At 33.8% G+C, this 25,360-nt stretch overlaps 2 protein-coding genes across 5 annotated transcripts in view; one reads left to right on the forward strand and one right to left on the reverse strand.

Annotated features, from left to right (window-relative positions):
- Positions 1-25,360, reverse strand: part of LOC105331947 (general transcription factor 3C polypeptide 1) — a 245,419-nt gene that overhangs the window by 95,943 nt on the left and 124,116 nt on the right. The gene's annotated exons all lie outside the window — the stretch shown is intronic.
- LOC136274898 (tripartite motif-containing protein 2-like) lies at positions 4,636-7,881 on the forward strand. Of its 2 annotated transcripts, none has more exons than XM_066082752.1 (2): positions 4,636-5,207; positions 6,255-7,881. In XM_066082752.1, exons 1-2 carry the CDS (start codon positions 5,205-5,207, stop codon positions 7,857-7,859), a joined length of 1,608 nt encoding a protein of 535 aa, XP_065938824.1. In that variant the 5' UTR covers positions 4,636-5,204; the 3' UTR covers positions 7,860-7,881. The 2 variants fall into 2 exon arrangements, with proteins under 2 accessions (XP_065938824.1, XP_065938825.1); XM_066082753.1 differs by having other exon boundaries at positions 4,636-5,146.

A 25,360-nucleotide genomic window follows, 5' to 3' on the forward strand; every position in this document is an offset into this window, starting at 1 on the left:
AAGTGGGGGGACAATTTTGTACAGTATTTTGTGATTTGCAAAAAAGTGTGCCCTACCCTTGCGTTGCTACATGCCTTTTATTTACTTTTCAGTTTCTTATATTCACGTTTATGGGCTTTAATTTACCCACCTTCTTTGCCCATCCTCTTGGTGTTAATGCTGCAACGATGCTTAACAACGATTCAGTATTAGATATTATTATTTTCATCATTGAAGACATTTGGACATAATTCAGCACATATTAGTTACATGCAATAAGCTATAAACTCATTAGTTAAGGGGAAGGGGATGGTACTGTGTTTTGAAATATTGTCCCTTTTTGATATTTGTACGGATTTTCACAGAAGACGTAAACAAGTAGTTTATTTAATCAAAACAAAATAAAAATGCTCGCATACAATATATACATGTAGTAAAGTGTGTGTGATATATTGGAGTTATCGCTCTTTGACCAGTTTACGTGATTTTAAAGTTGTCTTAAATAATTTATTCGTTAATCACAATAATTAAAACAATCCAACAAATTTGATTTCTACACAACATTAAATTGAATTTTCTTGCATTTTTCATTTCCGAAAGATTCCATTTTTGCATCTGAAATTTGGTATCTGGTCAAATTCAATATTGACAGAAATATTCAACAATTTCCGGAATTATCATATTTGTGTAGATCTTTAAGATGACAAATGAGCTTTGCATTTCAATAAATGATTTAGTTAATTAGACCTTTAAATTATGCATGTAATGGAGAAAAAGATGGGCATCATGACAAAACGGAACTATTTTCATAGGCCTGCGTCGGAACCGGGGGGGGGGGGGGGGGGGGCTAGCAACCCCCCCCCCCCCTCAATTTTTTTTTTTTGCAAAGTTAGACCTAACCATTAGGTACATAGCATCATAGAGGGGCCAGCCCCCAACTTTTTTTTACCTTAAAAAGATTGAAATATTAATAGTGATTATCTGAAGATGCTTTCATAGTAATTTCACATATTGTAGCATTGTAGTTTTATTTCTACTATATATTTTTATTTTAAACTTTCAACTCTCTTGGGGCCCCATTATTAGTTGTGGGTCACGATTTCAACACTGAGGATGATTGCATATAATTAGTTTCACAAACTGAAGCATAGGGGTGGTTCTTAAGAAGCAACATTTTGAGGAGTAAATCAGAATAACCAATACATCTGCCAATAACTTGAACCTGCTCAGCAAGTCTATACATGTATTCAAACTTTTCCAGCAAATCAGATGCCACGCAATTCTGTCACCAAGGAAACATGTCAACTTCTTCGTAATTGCATATACACAATGAAAACAAAGCAGTGAAAAATATGTACCGAATCTCATTCATATTAATTTAGCTACTTGTAGGATGTACAGTTCACTGTAAAGTAAACTTGTTTTTATCTTCCAAAGTACAATCAGAGAAATTCATCATGTAAATAATATTTCTTCGATTATACACCTTAGGAATCTTTTGGAGGACAGATAACCTGTAACACACAGAGGACACATACACATGATCGATTATATATATCTTACATTGTCATTCACACAGTCCGAGAATCCTATAATATTGTACACAACACATGGCAAGCGTTCACTCACAAATCAAACTCTGTGAGTATGTCCCTCCCACCACAACACGATTCCTCTCGATAACACCCCTTGCCCTAAATCGTAGATATTGTACTTTAATTTCTGATTTGGTCTAATGTAAAAATTAAGCCCCCCCCCCTTGCTGGTTTGTTCGGAATTTGCCCGAGGCCTCCGGTCGAGGCGTTTCACTTCCTGACTACTGCTCTGTTTTGGGAAGGGCTCTCTCTTCTCTTTCCATCATCTTTTTCTGAAAACTCAATAAATAAAAAATAGATCAAAAACTCAGTCACATAATATCCACTCAATCATGGATTAAAACTGAATAACATTTAAGAAGAGCTGAGAAGTGGAGTCATGATTCTATGTAGCCACTGTACTTGTTGTGTTGTTGACGGGTGGTCTAACTTGGATCCAAAGATGAGGTCGGCGTCCGGGGCGCCCTTAGGGTGCTGGTACATCACCCTCCTCTCTCGGTTGATGTTTACCGGCATCATACGATTCAAGGACGCTTTCATCTCTGTCAGAGAAGAACTCAAAAAAATTTGATTGGAAATAATTAAAATCATGGAATATTAATTAAATTATTTATTTGATAAAAAGGGGAACTGACATGACTTATCAGAGCTCATTCTTTGCAACCATTATGTAGCCCTATTGTTTTGTTAATTAAGCTTTTGGGGATTAATCTTTCTTCACTATGCTTAATTTCAATCACCACAATGCTAAAAGTTAGTATTGTTCTTTTTTTGGTATTACCGGTATCAAATTGCCAAATGGAAAATTCCTCATCGCCATGTTTCCCAAGAGTATGATAAACTTCAATCTGTTGCTATTAATTTTTTCCTACAATGTATGGGTAGCCCCAATGCTGGGGCGATCATGACACAAGATTGAATCAAGTTTTCAAATTGAAACGATAATTACAAACCCCCAAACTGCAGAGGTTAATATAATGTAAGAATTCTAATGGATTCCCCCGGATATTTGTCACTATTTTTTATAACATTAAATGGAACGCTTTACGACCTTAGAGAGAAAGGTTTTAAATAATATACACTACAATCTTCTTTTTTCAATATTTTTTTTTTTTTTTTTTTTTTTTTATTATTATTTTTATTAATTTCATTTGCACGTACAATATATCATACAATTTATATATACATGTAAGTATATTTAGCACAATTGAAAAGTCTGTTGACAAGATCAATTTCAACAAATTTAAGGGAGAGAAAATGAGGGACAGTAGGACATGGAGAGTGGGGGGAGAGAGTGGGGGAATTATGAGGATACATGTATCATATCTTTTTTCAATATTTGTACCATGAAGCTTAATTACTTGTCACATTTTTTAAAACCTGATTTGAGTATGCCTAATACAAAACATCGTGATGATTATGCTGATGATCGTTGTTATGGTGTAACATGGCATCCATAAAGACTATTGTATATAGTCACTTGCAGATCAACAAATATTTAGAGTAAAGATTTTTTTTGGTGCAAGTGAAATATTTAAGGAATGAGATTATTATGAGATGCATGTATACGTGATCAAATACGGTCGGGGATGACCATAACCAATAAAGTCAAAAGGAATTTGTGATAGATTTGATCACATCCGACTGTATTTGATCAACTCATTATATTAAAAGAATGATTCCTTATTACTTATATTTATATTATTTTCACCAATTGTTCAATCAAATATTCGATTATTGACGTCTTAACGTTATCTTCTCTTTGTGTAAATATGTAAACCCCGCTTGCGCACCTAGCACGTCATTTGTGTAAATATGTAAACCCTGCACGCGCCCCTAGCACGTCATTTGCGTTATTGGACTATACGTTACGTTTATATATATATATATATATATATATATATATATATATATATATATATATATATATACATATATATATATATATATTAAGCACAAACATTGCAGTAACTCTCAAATTGACATATACCTGCCCATAGTGAATGATATATATATATATATATAAAGCACAGGGAAATTCATTTTGTTGGAGCTCCCCCTCCGCCCGACCGAGGCTTGAACTCACGACCTCTGGAACCCATTCTCCTAGCAGTGAGCGGCCACCGCGCTACCCACTCGGCCATGTAGGAAAGACAAAAATCTTGCTTTCGATGACGAACGGATCCTAGCGCGCTGGCCGCGCACTACACAGTTGCTTGAGATACAGGTGGAATACAGTTAAGGTCAGACGACACGTTCCTCAATTTTAGATAACTTTTTCCAGGAATTTGTTAATGGTTTACTACTACTTTGACAAGCTTTCTTGCAAAAAATTAGAGTACCTTACCAGGCATTTCTGCAGAGTACTAGAGTATGCAATTTCCTATTATAATCTTGAAAATACACTTGAATTGCTGATATAAAAATAAATACATTTACAGCACAGCGAAATTCACTATATTATAACTATTACTCCGCCGGGGCGGGGCTTTGAACTCACGACTGTACGCTTCTGGCAGTGAGCGGCCACGGTTCTAACCACTCGACCATCTAGACAAATAACCAAGTATAAGTAAATTTTGATCATTTTTAAAGTAATTATAAAATTAATATTCTTTATTGGAATTCTTTATTACGAGGAGATACAAAAAAGATTCTCGAGGAACGTGTCATCTGACCTTAAACGACAATTTGAGAGGATCAGAACGATACGCATTGCATAGATACACACGTATATAATAAGCACAAACTTCGCAATAACTCTCAAATTGACATATACCTGCCCATAGTGAATGATATAGATATATATATATATATATAAAGCACAGGGAAATTCATTTTGTTGAAGCTCCACCACCGTCCCGACCGGAGCAATATATATATAAAATCTATATAAATTTTATCCAAATACTCATTAGATATACGAGTATTCAGACAAAGAATCTAAATGTCTGTCTCAGTTGCAACAGGACCTATATAAAAATTGATAGAGCTTAGAATTACAAACTTTTATTTGTTTTGATTATTCATTGATTTAGTTAAAATAACTGCATGCTCTTTATGCACATTTTTAATGGGACATTCTATAGCTATCTTGCTCATTCTCTCATGAATTGGTGCAATACTAATATTTATGAATCTGAAGAGAATTTTGATTTGAATATCACATTACTTCAAATAATTTAAAGGGAAACACAACAATGTTATCACTCTCGGAATATTCTGCCGTCAACCAATTTGTAGAGTGTATTTAAAGACAAATAAGCTTTCTCTTTTAGACCACGATATGGCCCGTGTATTGAATGACATTTAAAATGACGTTCCACCTTACGAATTCCTGAGGGTAATCCGCTTCCCTTAACAGGTAAACCCAACCCCACTCTGACACGAACAATGCCTAAATCCTGTAAATCAGACTTAATCTACCATTCCTTCAATTAAGTTATATCTGAAGGATTTGTGAAATGAAACTGTTCGATATTTCGCAAGTGACGAGGGTCATTGCTCGGGAGGGATCTTGGAGACGGAGGGTTAACCCAAGGCAAATCTTGGCCTGGTGACACCTGGAATAGGTAAGCCAGCTAACGGTTTACAACTTCACTGTCAGTAGGTACTGTACTTGGCTGTAAAATGGTGTGTACTCTCTCTCTCTCTCTCTCTCTCTCTCTCTCTCTCTCTCTCTGATTCTTACTCTCTGTATCTTTCTTTCTTTCTATCTTTCTGATTGTATCTGTTTTATCAAGATATTTTCTCTCTCTCTCTCTCTCTCTCTCTCTCTCTGTGCCTATTTTGTATTTCTATTTTTATTGTGAATAATTTATGAATGATTGTATGTGTTAGTATCCATGCAGTGGCGTCGGAAGCAAATTGAAAGAGGGGGGGCTAGACTTATCAGAAATTCTTGACAAGCAAAAAAAAAAATTTATAAAATATAAAATATCTTTGCGAAAAATCGGGGGGGGGGTATTGTAATTCGGTTCTTAACGCAACTGATGTTTTAATTTACATTTTCTTAAAATCTCTCTCTCTCTCTTAAATCCTTTCAGTTAGTCCATCGCTCTCTTTCCCTCTCTCCTCTTAACTTTCAGTTGTTTCCGGCATGTCTTTACGAGTTCTGGTTTAAAAGGCAACAAAAGTTTTCACCTATAATTGTCTTTTTTCTCTTTGTTTTCTCACATGATTGTTTCGGGTTTGTTTAATCACAAATTCAACAAAAGTAGAAACAAAGTCTATACCACCACAATTTTTTAATATTCTTCACCACTAAACTAGTTTCAACAACAATGTTTGACGTATGATTATAATGTATTTAATTTAAGTGTAAATCTATATATTTACATTCTTCAGTGTCTTTGCCTGTGATAACACTACGTATCGATTGTGTACTATATAACTCATATTTTAGCCAAAGTGAGGCGCCAGCAGGGTTTGCTTATTTATATTTAAATATTTAATCGTACGATGGTTTAAAATTATATAAATATAAGTAATTAGGAATCACTCTTTCAATATTATGAGGTGATAATTTCGGTCGGGGCGTAATCAAATCTATCATAAAGAGCTTCGGGCTTTATTGGATTTGATCACACCCCGACCAAAATTATAACCTCATAATACTCAAAGAATGATTCCTTATTCCTTATTCCTTATATCAATACATGGCTTTGTTTTGGAGTATAGGATACAAAAGGGAGCGATTCATCTAGAAGCAATATGGCCTCGAGAAAATCCAGAAAGAAAAGCATAGTTACAAGCGTCAGTGTTAAAGAAAATGAGAATTCTTTCCAAAACTGTTTAGAGCACACAGGAAATAAACTATATTTTTTCTGCCGCCCTTGTGCGATTCCAATATGTCACAAATGCGCAAGCGAAACACACTTGAGTCACGATGCAGAAAACGTTTTAGAAAATTTACAATCCATGCGGGACCTCGTGACCTCTGACACGTCACGCTTGGAATCTCTCATTCAACCAGAGTATAAAAAGATAGAGACTCAGATTCAGACGAACGTTTTAAAGTTGACCAGTGGTTACGAGAATGTCAAAAAACAGATCGTCACAAACGGCGAGATTTGGCACAAGGCAGTGGAGAGCGCCGTGAAGAAATGTTTGGAGAGGGTGGAAACGATGGAAAAGGAAGACTTTTCCAATCTCCGGGAGCAGCGAAAACTCATATCTAGTCTGATAACGGAAATTCAATCGCTGATTGACTACAATAAAAAAATATTGAACGAAAACGATGTTTCTGAAATCAATAAATTCAAAGCAAAGAGTGAGGAATTTTCAAGGATTCCCACAATAACAAGTATCATTGCACCAGTGTTCAAGAACAGTGATGTAGAAAAGGAACAACTTCCCGAGCGATTCGGTGCTCTTAAAGCATCCGTTCTGAAGAAGTCTCGAGATTTCGTCATCAATGTTACGTCAGCAGAGCCCCCTTCAAAAAGGGACACACTACAAGACAAACCAGTTGTTCTACGCAAAGTGGAGACAAAGTTCGAGAAGTGCTGGAGTGTACAGTGCATTCAAGACCAGAACGTGTGGATAAGTGGAAATGTGGAAACTGTAGCTAAGGTTGATGTTCATGGCAATATGATTGAAAAAGTGTCCACTCGATCAAAGCAAGCTCCGTTCGATCTGTCTATTACTTCCAAGGGAGAACTACTTTACACTGATTACGGAGACAGAAGTGTTAACATAATGAAAAAGGGGAAATTCGAACCATTTCTGAAACTTCAGGGATGGAATCCACTTGGGTTATGTGCGACAGATTCTGGAGAAGTTTTACTGTGTATGGACAATCGGAACGACTCGTCAAAACAAAAATCTCAACAGGTGAAGGTCGTTCGTTATGTTCACAGTTCTCCCACGCAAGAGATTCAGTATGACGACGGAGGGTGTCCACTCTACGTTTCTGGCGATTTTGATGTTTACATCACCGTAAACAGTAATCAGGATGTGTGTGTATCAGACCGTAACGCCAAAGCAGTCGTGTCAACCAGCCAATCAGGTCGGTTCCGTTGGCGTTACTTTGGAAATGTCCCTACGCGCAAATGTCCGTATTTCGATCCACGAAGCATTTTAACTGACAGAAGTTGCAGAATCCTGGTATCGGACGCCGATAGCAACTTGGTTCATCTCCTTGACGACAGAGGTCACTTGTTGTGTTTGATTGGTCGAGGATTTCTGGAGAAACCTGTTGGTATTAGTTTGGACTCCGAGGGAAACTTGTATGTTGTCGAATACCATACAGCGAAGTTGAAAGTCATTAAATACATCAAATAGAATTGTTTTTGTATTGTTCTTTGCAATATCCAGTCAAAAGATGAGCCATTCACTTTGAGTGATATTTTTTTTATATAACTAGTTATGGAAAATGAAAATTAATATACAAATTATTCATCCCCTCTAAGAAATCAAATAATTTATTACTTAATAACATTGACCTTAATTTTTGCTAATGAAAATTGAAAATGGCGGCTGTGATACATAAATGGAAAAGGGATTGCCATTTCTATCAATAAAAATCAAAGATTGACATACATTTAAATGCGGTGCCATTATTGTGAATACATGTAAATGTATGTGCCTGCACCGTTGAATATAAGGTCGCGATGTAGCCTGTTGTAAAAAAATAATGATGAATATCTACATTCCACTAATATATACATTTGCAGCAAATTAATAAACTCTTCGTCTGTGGAATGCATCGTTATAAATGAATTTATATATTTTAATATATATGTACCAAATCAACGCTTAGTCTTCCGTAACTAACAGTATTAAACACTTAACATGTCTTAAATATTGAATGTTGATTAAAGGATCTGTAAAATCATTCGCATTCCTTGTATTTACCTTGAAAATCTGAAAAAGGCAGCGTATCAATATCTACAATTTTGCATGCACTATCACAGCAGAGCCCAAATAAACGCTTTGAAGAAATTAGGCTTTATAGCGCAGATCGTTTTCGTAACGAAAGAAACGTTATAGTGAGGGAAAATGCATGTACGAATTCCTGTCTTTTACAAAGAAATCATTTTCTTTAATACATGTAGTGCTGTATGCTGGAAAAGTGAGGGATACTAGTATATCGATACTTAAAATAATTATCAATATCTTAGTCTATATCGAACGACTTAAGTCCTGAATGCTCTATTGAAGGAACTATAAAATTATGCTAACTGATCAATGCTTTCACTTGCAACATATACTAGTATTGGTTTTCATTCATGCCCAATAAATTTTTTTAGTTATAACTTGCATGAAAACATTAAATATGGCTTGTAAGGACAGGGCTCTTTGACTGTCACATGAAAAAAAAACAAAATACATGTACTACTTTAGTTAACCAATCTTCAGAAACTAAACTAAAGTGATACTATATTAATAGTTTTAATACAAAAGTAAAAACAAAACACATCGCACAAGTTGAGAAGTTCATTTCGTATTGTTGGACAGTTCAAATTTTATAAACATTTTAACGTATTAAACTAGATTAAAATATAACTTCGATTGATAACATAAATAGTATTTCAATTAAAACTATATTCAATCAATGCTTTAAATCTATAAATCAAAGTTTGGAAAAGTTAAAGTTGCTTTTCATATAACGTCAACATTAAACCTCTGATTTGTTAAGTTCAGAGAGCAGTAAGCGCTAACTACTTCGCTATCTACTTGTTAAGTAGTAAATAAAAAGAATATCAACGTCATCAAAAAATTAACAAAATCATGTAAACATCCTAGAAATACAAAGAAAGGCAGAACTTGTTAAACACTTTTTTCAATAAACTATATTGCTCTACGGGGCTGATATTAATTCCAGTTACTTTTACATCTTCCTTTACAGTTGCGTCATCAAGTTACATAATGAATAGTCTGTCATTCCTCCTCTTCCAAGTTGACACTAAGGATGTAAAGACACAAAAATTGGAAGTTATCTCATTTAATCTAATTCTAAAGCCCCCTTCACTATTGGCGCACGAACACTTTACAGTACTTTGCGATAAGGATTTGTTGGCTTCGCACAAGCAATCGCATACGCTACACAAGCTCTCGCATTTGTTGCATACCTTTTTGTGGTCGCATCAAGTCTCCTCAAAATAGTTGGCACAATTCAGATGCGACCGAATCCGATCCAAATTTTTGCAATGCAACGTACGATCATAAGTACGAACGTTTTGTGTATTCGCAAGAGCGATTTTCAAAGATCGTAAGATGAATTGCAGCTGTTTATGCGTTTGTTGTGCGTCCACGAGACTGTTTCAGTTTTCATGTGTTCCCACTAGTTTATACTGGATACAGGTTTATTTTCGCCTCGTAATTTTTTTTTCTTCTACGTGCGGTTTTGGCTTGTCTTTAATTCGCCCCAACACTGTTGTGGTAAAAAAGAAAAAAATATATGAGACATTGGGATTCGCTAAGTCTTAATCCGCTTACTGACAAAAAGAGCGAAATAGGCGAAAATTAAAATGGGGCGAATTATTCCCTAATACAGTATATACCGTATAAGCATATCTGTTTCAGGCCACAATCAATTGACCTTGATTTTGGCTGTTGTTTTTGTCGTCTTCTTGGGCGGTATTTTTTTCTTGCATTCAAATATACCTAATAACAAACGTCAAAATGGGTGGTTTGTATACCCCCCTCTTACTCGTACGTCCTACATGTATCGCATTGTCGCTTGTTCAATCGTCAGATCATTTGGTCATTTGTGCGATCATATCGCATTATCCTACAACGCAAGATATATCGCAAGATTCAATGCGTTGACATCGCACAACGGTCGCTCTAAATCGTGCGAGTTTCGCACGAGTACTTTTTCGTGTACGTTTGTTTGGTAACAGTTTACGACCTATATCTAATATTTTCGGTCTCACGAATATTTTGAAGTTTCTGCTTGAGCGCCAATTGTAAAAGGGGCTTCAGAAACGAGCATGCATTAACAAACCTATAACTAACATACAAATATTTATTTAACATATAGTCATATAAAAAAATCATAATAAGTGGATACACAGAATATTCATATATTCAAAAACGATATTGGATTTTCTTCACTGTACCCGTGCTACACTGAGCTACAAAAAGATTGTCTCTAGAGTCCACAGATAAACTACTTGGATCTTGCAAATCACAGTTGTTAATGTAGCGGAGGAACTGTCCGTCCTGATCCAGGATGTGGATGCAGCTGTTGTTTGGGTCAGCTGTCAAAATCCAACCCTTGCTGTCTGTAGTGATGCCTTTTGGATTGAACGGTCCTTTAGCAGTTGTATAGGAAGGACCAGTGTAGGTAAACCGGAGTTTCCCAGCCTGATTGACCACCACTACTGCACGGGCTTTATAGTCTGACACACAGATATCTAGGTTTATGTTCTCACTGATTTTTTTGGAGAACCCGCTAGGTGAATAGAGAGGTTCACCTTTGTCGTCGAATTGAATTATTTGTGTCTCTGTGGAGCTGCAGTAACGCGCAATTTTCGTTTGCGTATAATCATCGCTTTCCATGATTGCAAGGAGGCCATCAGAAGATGTACTACATAAATCAAGAGGCCTCCAACCACGAAGTCTGATAGCGGTTTCTATTCGAGTTTTCTTCACTATGTTCACAGTCCTGTCATTTTTATCTGTATAAGCAAGATGTCCACTTCTTGTTATTACAATGGCGAATGGCATTTTCCCCGACGTTGTTTGTGTTGACTTTATCATTTCTCCCTGGAGATTATAGAGCCTCATGATGTTGTCACTTCCACACGTCCAGACGTCCCCATCATCCCGACAAGAAATGCTGCGCAATTCGTTAGCGTCATTATATTCCGTCCTTATTTCTGCAATGACCCGAGGATCGTCTTTCTGCAGACTGACTTGTCTAAGAGACTGAGCACCTGCATATTTTGTAATATGATCCGATAAGGAACCAAACAGACTGTATAACTGCGTTTTGTTTATCCTATTAGGAATAAACATTGGTAAAGAGACATTTTGATCAAACGGGATTTCTCTAAATTCAGCATTTTTTGGATTTGAAAGAAGGGGGAAGGTTGAACTCTTCGGATTTAATTTTCTTTAAATTTGCAATGCTTTGACTGATTTCCGAAATTCTTCTTGTGATTTCATCTTCGTGTTTAATCAGAACAGCTAGGTGTTTGGAGTTCATTTCATCAAGATCTGCTTTCAGATTTTTGATAATGGTGTCTATTTTTCTATGTAAATCTTCTCCATGTTTGTCGATTGCTTTTAACACTTGTTTTGAGTTTTCGTTCAAGTTAGCCTTCTGAACAAGAATGTTAGATGCAATCTCTTGATGCATAGGATAAAGTGATTTCTCCAACTCTGTTAAATTTTTTTCAATGACCTCTTTCTTTTCTTCATAGTTTTCAAAAATCGAAACGAATGTATGACCTCTATGTTGCTTGGAAGAAGCACATATTGCACAGATAGGAGAGTCACATTGTTCACAAATTGTTTCAATTATGTTTGAGGAATGTTTTGGACAATTATGTTTTTTTGGTTTATTGGACAGATGTTTGGAAACACATGCTTTGCATAAATATTTACAGCATAATTTACACCTTATTTGGAGACCCTGGAAAGGGTTCTCACAGACATGACAACGCAAGACAACTTGGGCCTTTGTTGAATGTTTCTTTTTGTAATCTGGAAAAAGAAAAAAGAAAAAAAATTGCTGGCAAAAAACGTGTAAGAGTTTCACTGTTTTGCTCAAAATCCGGATTCACATGGTTACGGAAGATCAACAAAAGATAAATGCTAATTATACTTTATAAGTTTCTGTTTCCCTTTTTGCTTTAAAACTGAATTAGTATAGATAGTACGTAGAGCAACTACTAGTTTAAACTTTACTCTGTATTCATTAATAGAATTGTAAAAATATACACAGCTTTCAAAACAGATTTTATTTGATAAAATTAAATGACACGGCTTAAGAAACGCTAAGATAATGCAATGACCACATCATCAACGAAATTAAATTTGAGTGGTGTTGTCAAATTGGACGAGTAAGTTGTTACTCGCAAACTTTTCCTATCGATTACTTGGGTGTGTTTCGTTCCGGTGTTGTATAGCAGTCTTTCCCCCATAGTAGCTTCCCCCCATGGAAACCTGCTATACAGAAGCCTTTCTCCCCAGGGGGAAAAAGCTACTATATAGTAGTTTTCCCCCCTAAGTAGGGTTTCTCCTTAAGGTTTTTGGTTCAGATTTTAAAAAAAATGTTAATTGAAACCTAGTAAGGATTAAAATCAATGTTTAACGCCCCCAGGTTGTGTATACCTGTATCCATCTGTACCGGTTTTTATTGCTGCTTTATTATTTTTTAAGGACAATGCTGGAAATTGAACATACGTATCATGGAATCCATAGAACTTAATTAAGGTAATTATTTGATAGAATACCTGGTTTGACAAGATACTAGTATTCACTCATAGGCATACTTGTGTTCTAAATTTGTGAATAAAAAATGTTTTGCGAATTTTTGCATAAATCTATCAGTTCGTCTGTCTGTGCAATTTTGTGGCTAAACCTATGTTTTAGAGAATCTTTGAAAGAACTTAAGGATTGCGCATGGCGTAATTGTATGTTAAGACCTAAACAAATTTTCGTCGAGGCAAGATGATTGATATCATTCGAAAGTATACATCACCCCCAAGTAGATAAAAAGACACTTTTGAAATGGTTTAATCAGAGTGGGCAAAAAATATTCTTTGTTCATATCTAAGATTTTATAAGAATCATTAATTTAATATCCTGTACTTACGACTGCAATTATGCGCATATGTGCAAAATTCGCAATCAAATGATTTATCATTTTTGTTAATTCTTGTTTCGTTTGAATTTACACTGAATTGAGCGAAGTTGTAATTACTCGAGAACAATAATCAAAATATCTTCAATTTATCGTCAATGCTTCGGGTTTTTTCAGAGTCATATAACGTTACTATTATCTTTACGGACGGAGTTAATACATCAGAGCGTTCGTCGTTACATCCTGTCGTCACCGGAAGCGATTTATTTATTTTAATCTTTAATCCTATTTGAAAGATTATATATGTTTGATATTTAATGCAGAATATGTATTTTGTTTCAAAATTGATTAAAGCATATGCTGAGTTTTGTCCTTAAAATTCCCCAGCGATGGTCTCGGTTGCTTGATTAATGGTTTCTCATAAGGTAGCTCGAGTCAAATCCACGTAAAAACTTGAGTCTTTTTCTCTTTTAATTTATCTTAGAATGACGATTTTTTACGTTTTAATATGGTTCAATAGAATTTAAAACACTTCCTTTAAAACATCTTTTAAACTTCATCTCAAAAGAAAAAAAGAAAGATTTAAACCACTTTTTTTCCCTTTTCGTGCGTCAGACCTTCTGATCTTAGTGTGTTTTCACAGCTTTTAAAAATTGAATTTTTTTACGTATAAAGAACCTTTTGTAGTAGATGTTTCGTAGGGAAATCCTCCGTCACTTCCAAATTTGACATTTTTAAACTTTAGTTTTGAGCGATTTGAATTATATGAGTAATTTGTGTTTCAAGGGCACATTGATTATATTAGCCCCCGAGGGACGAAATATAGCCCGACGCGAAGCGGAGGGCAATGTTTTCGTCCTAAGGGGGCTAATATGATCAATGTTGCCCGAAAACACAGTCAAGATTCGTTTTGTTATATGAAGAAACAAACCAAAATTTAGGAAAGTAATTGAAAACAGATTGCCGTGATTTTCTCCGCTCAACAAAGAATTCACGAATTCAATTTTGTGCAAAGTTCATTTCCAAATTATCCTCAGCATCAAACGGTCACTGGTGATATTCCGCCGACCGTAAGAATTAACATACAGATGTTCTACCTGATTTTACTTCACAGTAATTCGCAAATTCCTATATCCATTTCGATAGCAAACCGTCGCATTGCGCGTCCGTTGTTTACTTGCCATGACTGACTATTATGACGTCACCTTGTTTTGGAGTCGCGAAGAGTTAATTTCGTCATCGTTTACAAATCAACAAATCAGTAGCCCTTTTCACAAAAAATCTTACGATTGATATTTATCGTAAGTGAAAACTTAAGTTTTTATTCATTTTCACAAAACATCTTATGAGATTCTTACGTGTAAAATTTGTCGTAACTTTACGATAGCACATACCCTCTCGTAAGTATTTCAAAACTGCCAATAATAATCGTATTACGTAAAATATTAAAGAAAAACAGCTAAATTGAATGTTGTATTGCGCATTATACCGTTATTTCGCATTGTATAGCAGTTATTGTTGAAAAATAATACACAAATATTGAAATAAATTCTCTGAAAATTTTTACGGCAAATTTTTCTCGTAAGATTTTCCTACGTCACACTAAACACACATTGTGATTGTGACGTCATATTTTCCAACATTCTCATAAAAAAAGATGCAAAACTGAAATTATATAATTTCATTTCAGTTTTGCATCTTTTTTTATGAGAATGTTGGTTAATTTAACTGTTTCTCCTGTTTTATAAGAATTATCAAGTGAATTCAAGTCGTTGCTAGGGAAAGGATAACTCGTAAGTAAATTCTTAAGTGAAACCTGTTACGAATGCGTTCGTGAAAAGCACTTAAGATTTCTCGTAAGATGTTCTTTAAGTTGAAATCTTACGCAAAACCTTAAGATTTTTTTGTGAAAAGGGCTACAGAGTAGCTTATTTGAAATAGAGGGAATGTTCTCTAGATATTATTCCTAGCCGGCAAGTCAATATTTTTCGGACGAGCTAATATTATAGTTACTGACTATTTGTCTATATAGAGTTATATAGTGAAAATATATTATTGAATATAACAAATGCATTTATTATCCTTTATTATGAGTAATTAAGATCATCTCAGATATTGCAAATTATTGCCACGAATGGTTCGCCATAAACATGTCCGGAATGTAAATCAGGGGAGAAATCAACTATGTAGTAAGTTTTCCGTGGGGGAAATCTGGCTATAAAAGAGGGGAAAACATACTATAGAGCCAGCTTTCCGTGGGGGAAAACTGCTATATAGCCATTTTTCCGGGGGAAAGATGGCTAGGGGGAAAGGGCACTATATAACAACGGTGTTATATAGAACTGACGTGATATTAATTTCTCATAATAAAGGATAAATATCGCATTTATTAATACATGTACATAGTATAAAATACATGGTTTTTCACCCCTGATATGAAAAAAGGCACGCACCTTCATAACATTCCTGTGTCATCATCATTTATTTCACTTTTGGAACACCTTTTAAGCTATACAGTAGCTTTTCCCCCCGGAGAGAAAGACTAATATATAGTAGGTTTCTTAGGGGGGGGGGGGGGGGGGCTACTATTGGGGAAAAACTGCTATACAATACCGATTCTTAAATCTATATTTAGTCTAGCAAACTAAACTAAACTAAAACTCAGGACTTGTAAACCCCTGGTAATCAAAGCTATCTATTATAGAGACCTTGAAAACTTAAGTGTTTTCAAAGCAAATTTATTCTATTTGTGAACCATGAGACTACCGGTAATTAAAATCAGGAGAATGTGATTGCTTGCATTTAGTGCTATTTATAAATATTTTCGATAAGTTTACCTGCTTTGACTATCCGATATTCGCATCGTTCGGCAGTTAACCAGTTAACCGAGATACCTTTTAATTTCAAAAGAACGGCATTGTAACGACAATTGTATCAAAAATGCTGAATTTAATTGACATTGAGTCTGTATAGCACAGAGTATTGTTTTTATTTTTAAACATACAATGCATTTGCTTATGAGTGTCATACACATTGTCAATGGTCAAGACTTGAGACTGATATAAATTATATTTCAGATTTCAATGATTAATTAAGATATATCAGTTTTGGTATGAACTAGAAGTACGGAATTCGAAGAAGTCAATTCTTATATCGTATAATGGTTCTCAGTATATTTTCGATGTAGAAATATAACAAAAGATGATTTTTTTTGCTTAAAATACAATGCATATTTAGCCAAGCAAATGACTATTACCGAAACCTCTATTTACATGCATGTATTATTTGTTTGATGGAAACACATTGTCATATTGAGAGACAAATGAAGCACGTATTTGCATGTTTTTTGTTACGAAGTAAAAGTATTTTTCTAACACTTTCTGACTGCAAAACGACACACCCGTCCATTTGGTGTCATGAACGTTGTCTATATACACTTGTTAAGTAGATGAACTGTTATCTAGTACGCAATTCCCACAAAGAACATGTGTCAGCATGCTTGGTTTACATTAGGTTACTATATCGGCGCCCTACATCAGGCAGAACAATAAAACGTTTGACTCATTTTAAAAAACACACAATTTTGGTGCCTGGCGACTTTTAAGAATTCGGTAACTTTTGGTCAAAATACAGGTAGCCAGTATGCTGGTAACAACAAGTTTGACATTTTTCCCTTTGTGTTTTATCGATCAATCTCTTTTCTGCTGTTAAACACATAGATGATCTGAAAGAGTATGATTGATACCACCAATCGATGTGGCAAGTCAAACCTTGCTGTATCAAATAATTTTGGGATGTATGTTCACTATTTTAAACGTTTTATCTATAAACCGGTATTCAGGAATTTTAATTAACTTATCTTTAATTTCGATATTTGTTTTGTTTTTTATGCTTAGATTTAGCAAGGCTTTAGCATAAACTTTAAGGATATAAAAATTTGTACATGTAAAATTGTATGCATGTCTTACAGAAAGGGAGTGTGTTCATAAAAGATACTGATAAAAAACCTATACTGTACATATACAATGAAGTGAGACCAAAAAAAGATAACAGTTATTCTGTATATCAACTACGATTTCAAAACTCAAAGAATATTCGTATATAGCCTTGGTTTTTTATGGAACATAGTTGCTGCATTTACCTCAGTAGAATTTATCGAAGAAACATTTTAATAAACTTAATGGGGATAAACAATTTATAAACATGAGTATATTATATTGTGCAAAGAAATATTTTACAGATTAAATATTAAATCATTCAAAAATACCAACCAGACATGGCGGTTATCCACACAAGTGTCCCTAGCTACCTGTATAAGCTCACGTGACATGGTTAGATAAAGAACAAAAAAGTTGTCATGATCGACAAAGAGAGTGATTCAAAGCAAATATAAAGTAAAAAGAGAAATTGGACAGAAAGTTTACTCTGGTTTCGTTTGCATTGAATGCAAATATGAGAGTTAATTGTCGTGAATTAAATTTTCCTTAAAAGCATACAACATGAAATGTCCCATGGTCTGGTTCTTATAAGGAGAGTTTAACAAATGTGAAATGTATATTGAGAATCAAATATCCCTAGGATATCTGTTAAACTAGTAAAACTTAATGGTTTACAGAAAAAGGAAAATGGCAGTAAAATCGCTAACAATTTCATTTGGCCTTCACCTTTTTTCCGTGTAAAGTTTAGATTTTAAAAAAAAGAACCTACACTATATTTAATCGATAAGCACTGACAAGGTAAATAGCTTTGGGAGTGCACCATTTAAAAAAACCCCAAAAAACAAAGCTGTTGGATTTTCAGAAAACCAATGGTTTTAACAGTGTTATTACCCTATTGTTGATAGAAAGCAGAATCGATGTGTTTGTTCGCCTGCTGACAAGGGGGACAAGAATAAAATGGGGACGAATATTTCCCTGTAAATACAATGTCATACTGTAAACCAACCTTTATTTATAACTTATTTCGCGATCCATAGTAAGACCAAATTTTTCCAACCTTCAATATCCATCATGTATTAAATACTTTGATATTTATTTCAAGCATTTTCGAGTAGAAAATGATTTACCGAGAGAAATTTTAAAAAATAATATTAACTAAGTAGTAATTAATTAATGAAGATTCCATTAAGGTCTATGGAGACTAGAACATTTCTTAAAATAAAAAAGTAATTACTAGGAATATCAAAAAATGCTTTGGTGGAAAGATGTATTTTATCATTAGAATTACAAAAACTATTGAAAATAAATTTTATACCGTGTAGATTTTCTTAGAATTAATTTTTATAGAATAAAAGCAAAGGGGGGCAACTCTTCCAAAAAAAAGAAAAGGTCATTAATTAGGACACATGCCACTTTTACATATTGATACTTAAATAGGAAAAGTATGTCAAAGTATACTGAGTATTAAGCCCATACATATCTGTTGTGCACCCAGATTCATTGAATCTGAGGCTATTATGGATCGGATACCTTTTTGTTATCACAACTATAGGAAACAGACTTGTTCGCAGCAAGAAACATTCGCAACGACAAGGTTCTCGGAAACCTCGTGAAAATTTCTTGCACGTGAATAAAAGTTGGTTTACAGTAAGCATTGTTTTGAGCTATACGATATATCGGCTTTGAGTCTTCAATAAACTCGTTCATATATTAGTCATCAAATACGTAACTTCACAAAGAAACGGTCAAAGGAACTTTAACCACATTTTTCCAATAATTGAAGAAACACCAAAACTATGTACCTTAATCTCGAAATTTTTCTGTGTGTGTCGTTTGCTACGGGCAGAATTTTAGTGCAGAGTTAACCACATAACACTTAGTACTGTAGAATCCCTATATCACGCGAGTACTTAATTCCGCGATTCAACCGTTTGCATCAAATCGAGAAAATTTGAAATAAGATAAAAAAATTAAAAATCTGCGAGATTTACTTCTCGTGATTTTACTTATGTTTGATTAAGAATCTCCAATATCTGTCACCTAAAAAATGTACTTAACTAGAAACACCGAAAACATTTCATGAATAAGAAAATGTAAAGTCTCCTTTCGATTTGCTTTTTATTTTTATAATCTGGCAGTTACATGCATATCTATTCTATTGTTTAATTATCTTATTTAAACTGCCGCATTGCAGACCTGGCAGACAGTGGCCATGATTTCTTCGTGACAGCTAAGGTTCGAGTAACCCTTTCTCCTACTAGGAGTAAGTTTTACTATTATCGTGTAGACGTGTTTATTCTTTGTTAAAGAGACAGTACGGCGCATCTTATCAAAAAACCGACTAGAAAAAATTTTTCCGATCGGTTTCGGTATTTTTGTTCTACTCAGAAAATTACAAATTTCTTCTTGAAATAAATCGAATTATTTCATTAAAATTAATAATTACATATAAACCATACATATTTACATCGCAACGTGTTCCGGGGTTCAGCCTTCTATACTATTATTAATGCGTATTTACTGTAAACAAAACACATTTATGTCTGTTCATTTTAAATGAACCGAAATTGGTAAACCAAGTTTTCCAATAATAAATTATCGCGAGAGTGATCATGTGTTCCGTTTAGAGAGTCCCTTTTACCTCGTATACCATGATGATTGAGTCGGACGAAGATCTTTAGTTTTCAGCACGTGTCAATTACTGTCAATCAAAATCCACGTGGTACAAATAAACGAAAATATTATTCCGGTTTGTACGACCCTTAAATTTCTAGTACCTCATAATTACATTAATTAGGTATAAGAAAGGGATTTTTATCCATTTCAACTATTACAATCAACGTTATTTCTTATTTCACAACGATACAATAGGTAAATCTGATATTATTCACATATATGTGTTTTCAGCTATACCGTCTCTTTAAGTAGCGTGATACTCTTAACGTTATGCAGTGTTCGTATTCGCTGTGGTTTTGTGCTGTTGTATGGCGTACTGTTGTTGCAATAAAGTTATATTTAAGTCGATAGGACTTAGCCTATGTTTATGTAAGGTATATTGATCAGGTAACTTAAAATTATGTTTATTCACTTACAGTATAATTTAATAAGGTCCTTATCCAGCTTCTGGCAGTCCGTTACTATGATGATACCTGTCCGTCACTGCCTCACACCATGTCGGTCATACTCATTTCCAGTCCGTTTCCTTAGGATGGCCTATTCAACGTACTCGTGTTGGGGACTTGTGACAACATAGAACTTCAAATTTAATTGTTCATGATGTGTATATATTGTGTCTATTTGTTTGTTTTTTATCATATAAAAATATTGTAAATAGAAATCAAGTCTTGTTGTGTTTGACTGAACAGTCACGACGGCTGTCGTGACAGTTAATCTTTCAGATGATTCGTCTTTTTTATTCCAATATGAACTGTTTTGAAATCTGTCATCTTCTCTACAGCCCTCACAATAGTGCAGAAGTATTCTGGCGATTTATTCTCTCAACTGGGTGATGTTTAAAATACATTCTCGAAAGTCGGAGTTACCATGTCGAAATATCGACGGCAGATATTTTCTACGATACTTGGCATCTGTTGACAATTTCTACAACTACGCGGAGATTCCACCGACACCAACCCATGCTAACCTCCGCTTTAAGATTTTAACGAACTCGCTCTGTTAGTTTGTAAATGTAGTTGACGTTAGTTTGTAATTTAATGGAAAGTCAAAGAGAGTCAAAGTAAAAAAAGGTCTCAAATCGATATCGTTTCAAATTTTCAAGAACTTGTAATTTAGAGCAAACGTCATGATTTGCTAACACTGATGCAATACTTATACTAATACTGATGCATAATACTATATTGACAAAACAAACCGGAATAGATGGTGTGGCGTCATATATTAAAGTTCAATGGCAGCTCGAATAGTGGCGGGATATTTAAATTTTGTGATCGATTTTCTTTATCTATTCATTAACCCGGGGGTTTTAATGAGAATAATTAAATACTATTTAGAATTAAAGTAAATGATTATTATTTGATTTAATGTACAACATAATTAGTTTCCTTTCCCTTTAATTTAATCACACGTGTTGACAGTATGTTTTTGAATATTTTAAATCAAATGGTAAGGCCATCTGGGTTTTTTTAACCTTAAAGATATGCATTCATTTTGAATGGAATACAAAAAAAATCAAATGGTATTGCATTAAACTCTTCGAATTTTAAAATTAATTCTAAATCACTTTATATTGGTAGAAAGCTATTTATTTTGAAATAAAAATAGCTAACACATCATGACGAATCATGTTGATATGTCTCCTTCCCGGATGGATTTGTCTCCACATCGATCTTGTTAATCTCTGACACCTACAAGAAAAAAATTCAACACTTAATAGATGGCATATATAGGAAGGGTATCAAGTATATATGGTGTTATGGTATTGTTTACGTGTATAACAGACATGTTACATGTGTGACTGTACAGTATCGACTAAATGAATGTGTATATTTAAACGTTTATTATTATAACTTTAGGGGTTTGGTTCTAATATAAGATGAATACACAGGCTAAATTTCTTCGTTGTATTATTTTGATGTTGCTCAATTATTGGCAAAATATTTGTGTTTAATATTATGGCATTCTTGATATTTTTTATCTGACATTACATTCATATTTTATAGATTTCTTCAACTAAAAAAAACCGTTAAGGTATAATTATAAATCTTTATCCTTGATTTGGTAGACAGTTTTCGGATGCGAATATCACAAAATGTCGATAAAATAGCCTCAAAATGTGATACTATTGTTAGTTCAAGTTCTACAAAACACCTGATAAGCAAAGAAATTTGAATGAATTTGATAAGTTTTGAACGAACAATGATATTTACATCAGTTATTTTCCTTTTAATGGTATGATGTTCTCTTAGTCGTGACGAATTTACATCGCCCCTTCCATACCTAAAAAACTGAGTAGAAAAACAGCATCATACATTTTTCTGTATATTGTAAAGCTGAATAACATGCATATATATTATACATATCCTTATATGCTGAAAACACGTTTGTTCTCATTAAAATTTATCAAATATCGTGAAATAATTTGTATTCTTGGGGGCCAATGTTCTAGGGTAGCCACAATGTTCATAGTTATCTGTGATGTCATTTCGTTGGTAAAATATTAAACACTAATTTATAATACGTTTGTCGTGGATGTAAATTCATGGGCAAGAGTTACCCACGAAAACCATGGACACTGATCACCCATGAACAATGATGATTCCATAGTAATTTTTTCTAAATGCCTGTTTTGATGAGTATATCAAATTATTTTAATTTGAAATCAATCATAGGTTATTTTATTAACTAAAGCAAGGCTCGTTACAAAGCAAAGAGTGGGTATTCCTTTAAGGTGGCTCTATACACCCACAGTTTATTCCAATTTTCAATAGCAGACCACAAAACATATACTTATCAAATATTAAAATGACGATAGGGATACTATAGGTAATGTTAAAGACTTTTTTAATGTTTTTTCGTGTTTTTGTAAAATAATTTTTAAAAAGACAGCTATCAACAAATTGAGAGAAATTATTTTGTCATATGATGGATATTTCCTTCGGACACATAAAAAAAATATAACACTTCTTAACATTCAAAAATGTTATTATTGCAATTTTTTTTAGTATTTCCCCAAAACATAATTTTTCATATTTTCTTACTCTGTTGACAAATCATCTGAACAAGTTGCTTGATGTTATAAGAAAATGTATTTTTAAAAAGTGTAACATAAAAATTGAATGAAAACATTGCAAATAAACACATTTTTTTTTTAAATGTTATTTGGTATGAAAGTTCCTTATGTAAGGGTTATCGTTCCTAAGTCCCAAGGCCCAAACACCTTGGGGACCATTCATTTCTGAGTTGAAGAAAATTTCCTAAATATAATGTTGGAATGATAAATACATACATATTTCATTATAGACTTTGCCCTGTTTAAGTGAATAAATTCGCCTTAATGCAAAACTAAGTTAAATAAATAAAGGGGAACATTGACTAGGCTAATAGGATTTATGTATCCCAACCTGAGAGAAATTCAAAGCAACCCTCTCATCCCCGTTAGGTGTCGATATTAATGTGCATTAAAGTATATCATAATTGAAATATTTTCACCTGTTTAGAATTTTCTTTCACGGTATTCAACTAAAAAATACGTTTTAGAAATTTTTGGAAAGTTAAAAAATTTATTGTTCTCAACGGGAATCGAACTCATGACCTACTGGTTTGTAGTGAACCCATTAAACCACTGCGCTACGGTGTAACATATCGATGATGCTAAAGAAACTTTTTAAAAATTTATACTTGATTTTATTGTTTATTTCGATAAATAATACCACACAACGTGAAGGTGTCACTTACCACATTACTTGTAAGTAATGAATTTTCCAATTATCAAGTTTAATCTATCCATTTAACAAGTTTTTTCAAAATAGCGGTTCCAATACAATTCACCTCAGTTTAAATCAGCCTGTACCGGAAATGCATGTTTCCAGATTTTCTTTTTTGCGTACTGCGTCATCAAAAAGTGGTGTATAGAGCCACCTTAATGTAAAAAAGTAAAACTTGGCAGTTTCTGATGAAAGCAGGGTTCTGAAATTAATAGCTATAAGACAAACAAAAGAAAAAAAGTCCAAATGATTCTTAGTATGACTTAACAAGGTATGAATTATTCTAAATACGAATCAATTAAAAAATGTTTCAAAAACGAGTTAACGAGAAAATCGGAATAAATTCAAGTACGACTGAACAAATATTGGAACTGTTTCTTGTACGAGTTAATTTTAGTTTGAATTCTTTACTATTTCCTTAAAGCAATATGAGCTGTATTTTTAGAATTTTATTTTGCTGCAAAAACATGTTACATGTAGTATGCTAAGTCTGCATCTAACTTAAACTTTTACGATAAAATAAAATTGAAAAAATCATTAATTTTGGCCAGAAGAAAGATTTATCTTCTAAGGAATATATATAGCAATTCAATTTTTGTACAGGACGACAATAATTCACAGAGGCGGATCCAGCAATTTGGAAAAGGGGGGGGGGTTCCATTTGATGAAAACCAAAATGGTCAAAATTCATCATTTGTCAATAAACAAGGACTTTTTGAACGTTTTCCATGCGTATACAACTGTATTTTATAAACATTTATCTCATCACTATCTATTTCACATTTATTTCAACAGCAGAGTGCATTGCATTATTGAGCGTTTTGCCGTTTTGGTTTAGGTAAGGAAGATTTGCATACTATCCAGCCACAAGAAACCCAAGTCTCCAGCAATGAGAAAGTGCATCTATGCTTGACTGAAAAGAAACACTAAGAAGCAAAAATAACTAATTACGACAAACTATAAATTTATAAAAATGGATATTTTGGTAATTTTTTTATGTCTTTATGTTTTTAAATTCTGAACTATTTATCGATTTTGAGTTCAATCGATTGCCTTCTTAAATAAAGGTCTAAATGATAGGATATGACAAAAATGGGGATAATTTATGTGCTGAATAGATGGTACGTGTGTAATACAATGGTAAAAGCAATTATCGTCCCAGGGTACTGGATGTGACCACTGTAATGGCCGGGTGCACTACCTCATTCGGTACTAGTACAGATGCGATCATATTTAGAAAAGTTTTGAAAAGTTGGGCATTTTCATAATGGTTTACATATAAACCTTTTATACGGTATTTTTGTAACAGAATTTCCGACTTTTGGAAGGAAATCAAAAAAGCCTTTCTTTTGTGTTTCATGTGGGTATGAAGGTAGCTAGCATTCTAGAAAAATAGCATAACCCGCGGGTCATGTAATTTTCTTTGTATTTTTCCTTTGAAACGAAGTAAAACTCATCTATTATAAATACTTAAGTTAATTAACTAAACTATAAATTTGAAAGCGGCTTTTTAAAGTAAAACGAATGCGTGTACTCATACTTGAACGTCGTTTTACTCGATGGCTTGTCAGTTCAAAACTGTATGAACTATAATGATTTAAAAAAAAAAAGAAATAGAGTAGAAAATACAGTGTAGATGTTATT

The sequence above is a fragment of the Magallana gigas genome, chromosome 4 (genome assembly GCF_963853765.1).
Source record: "Magallana gigas chromosome 4, xbMagGiga1.1, whole genome shotgun sequence".
Lineage (NCBI taxonomy): Eukaryota > Metazoa > Mollusca > Bivalvia > Ostreida > Ostreidae > Magallana > Magallana gigas.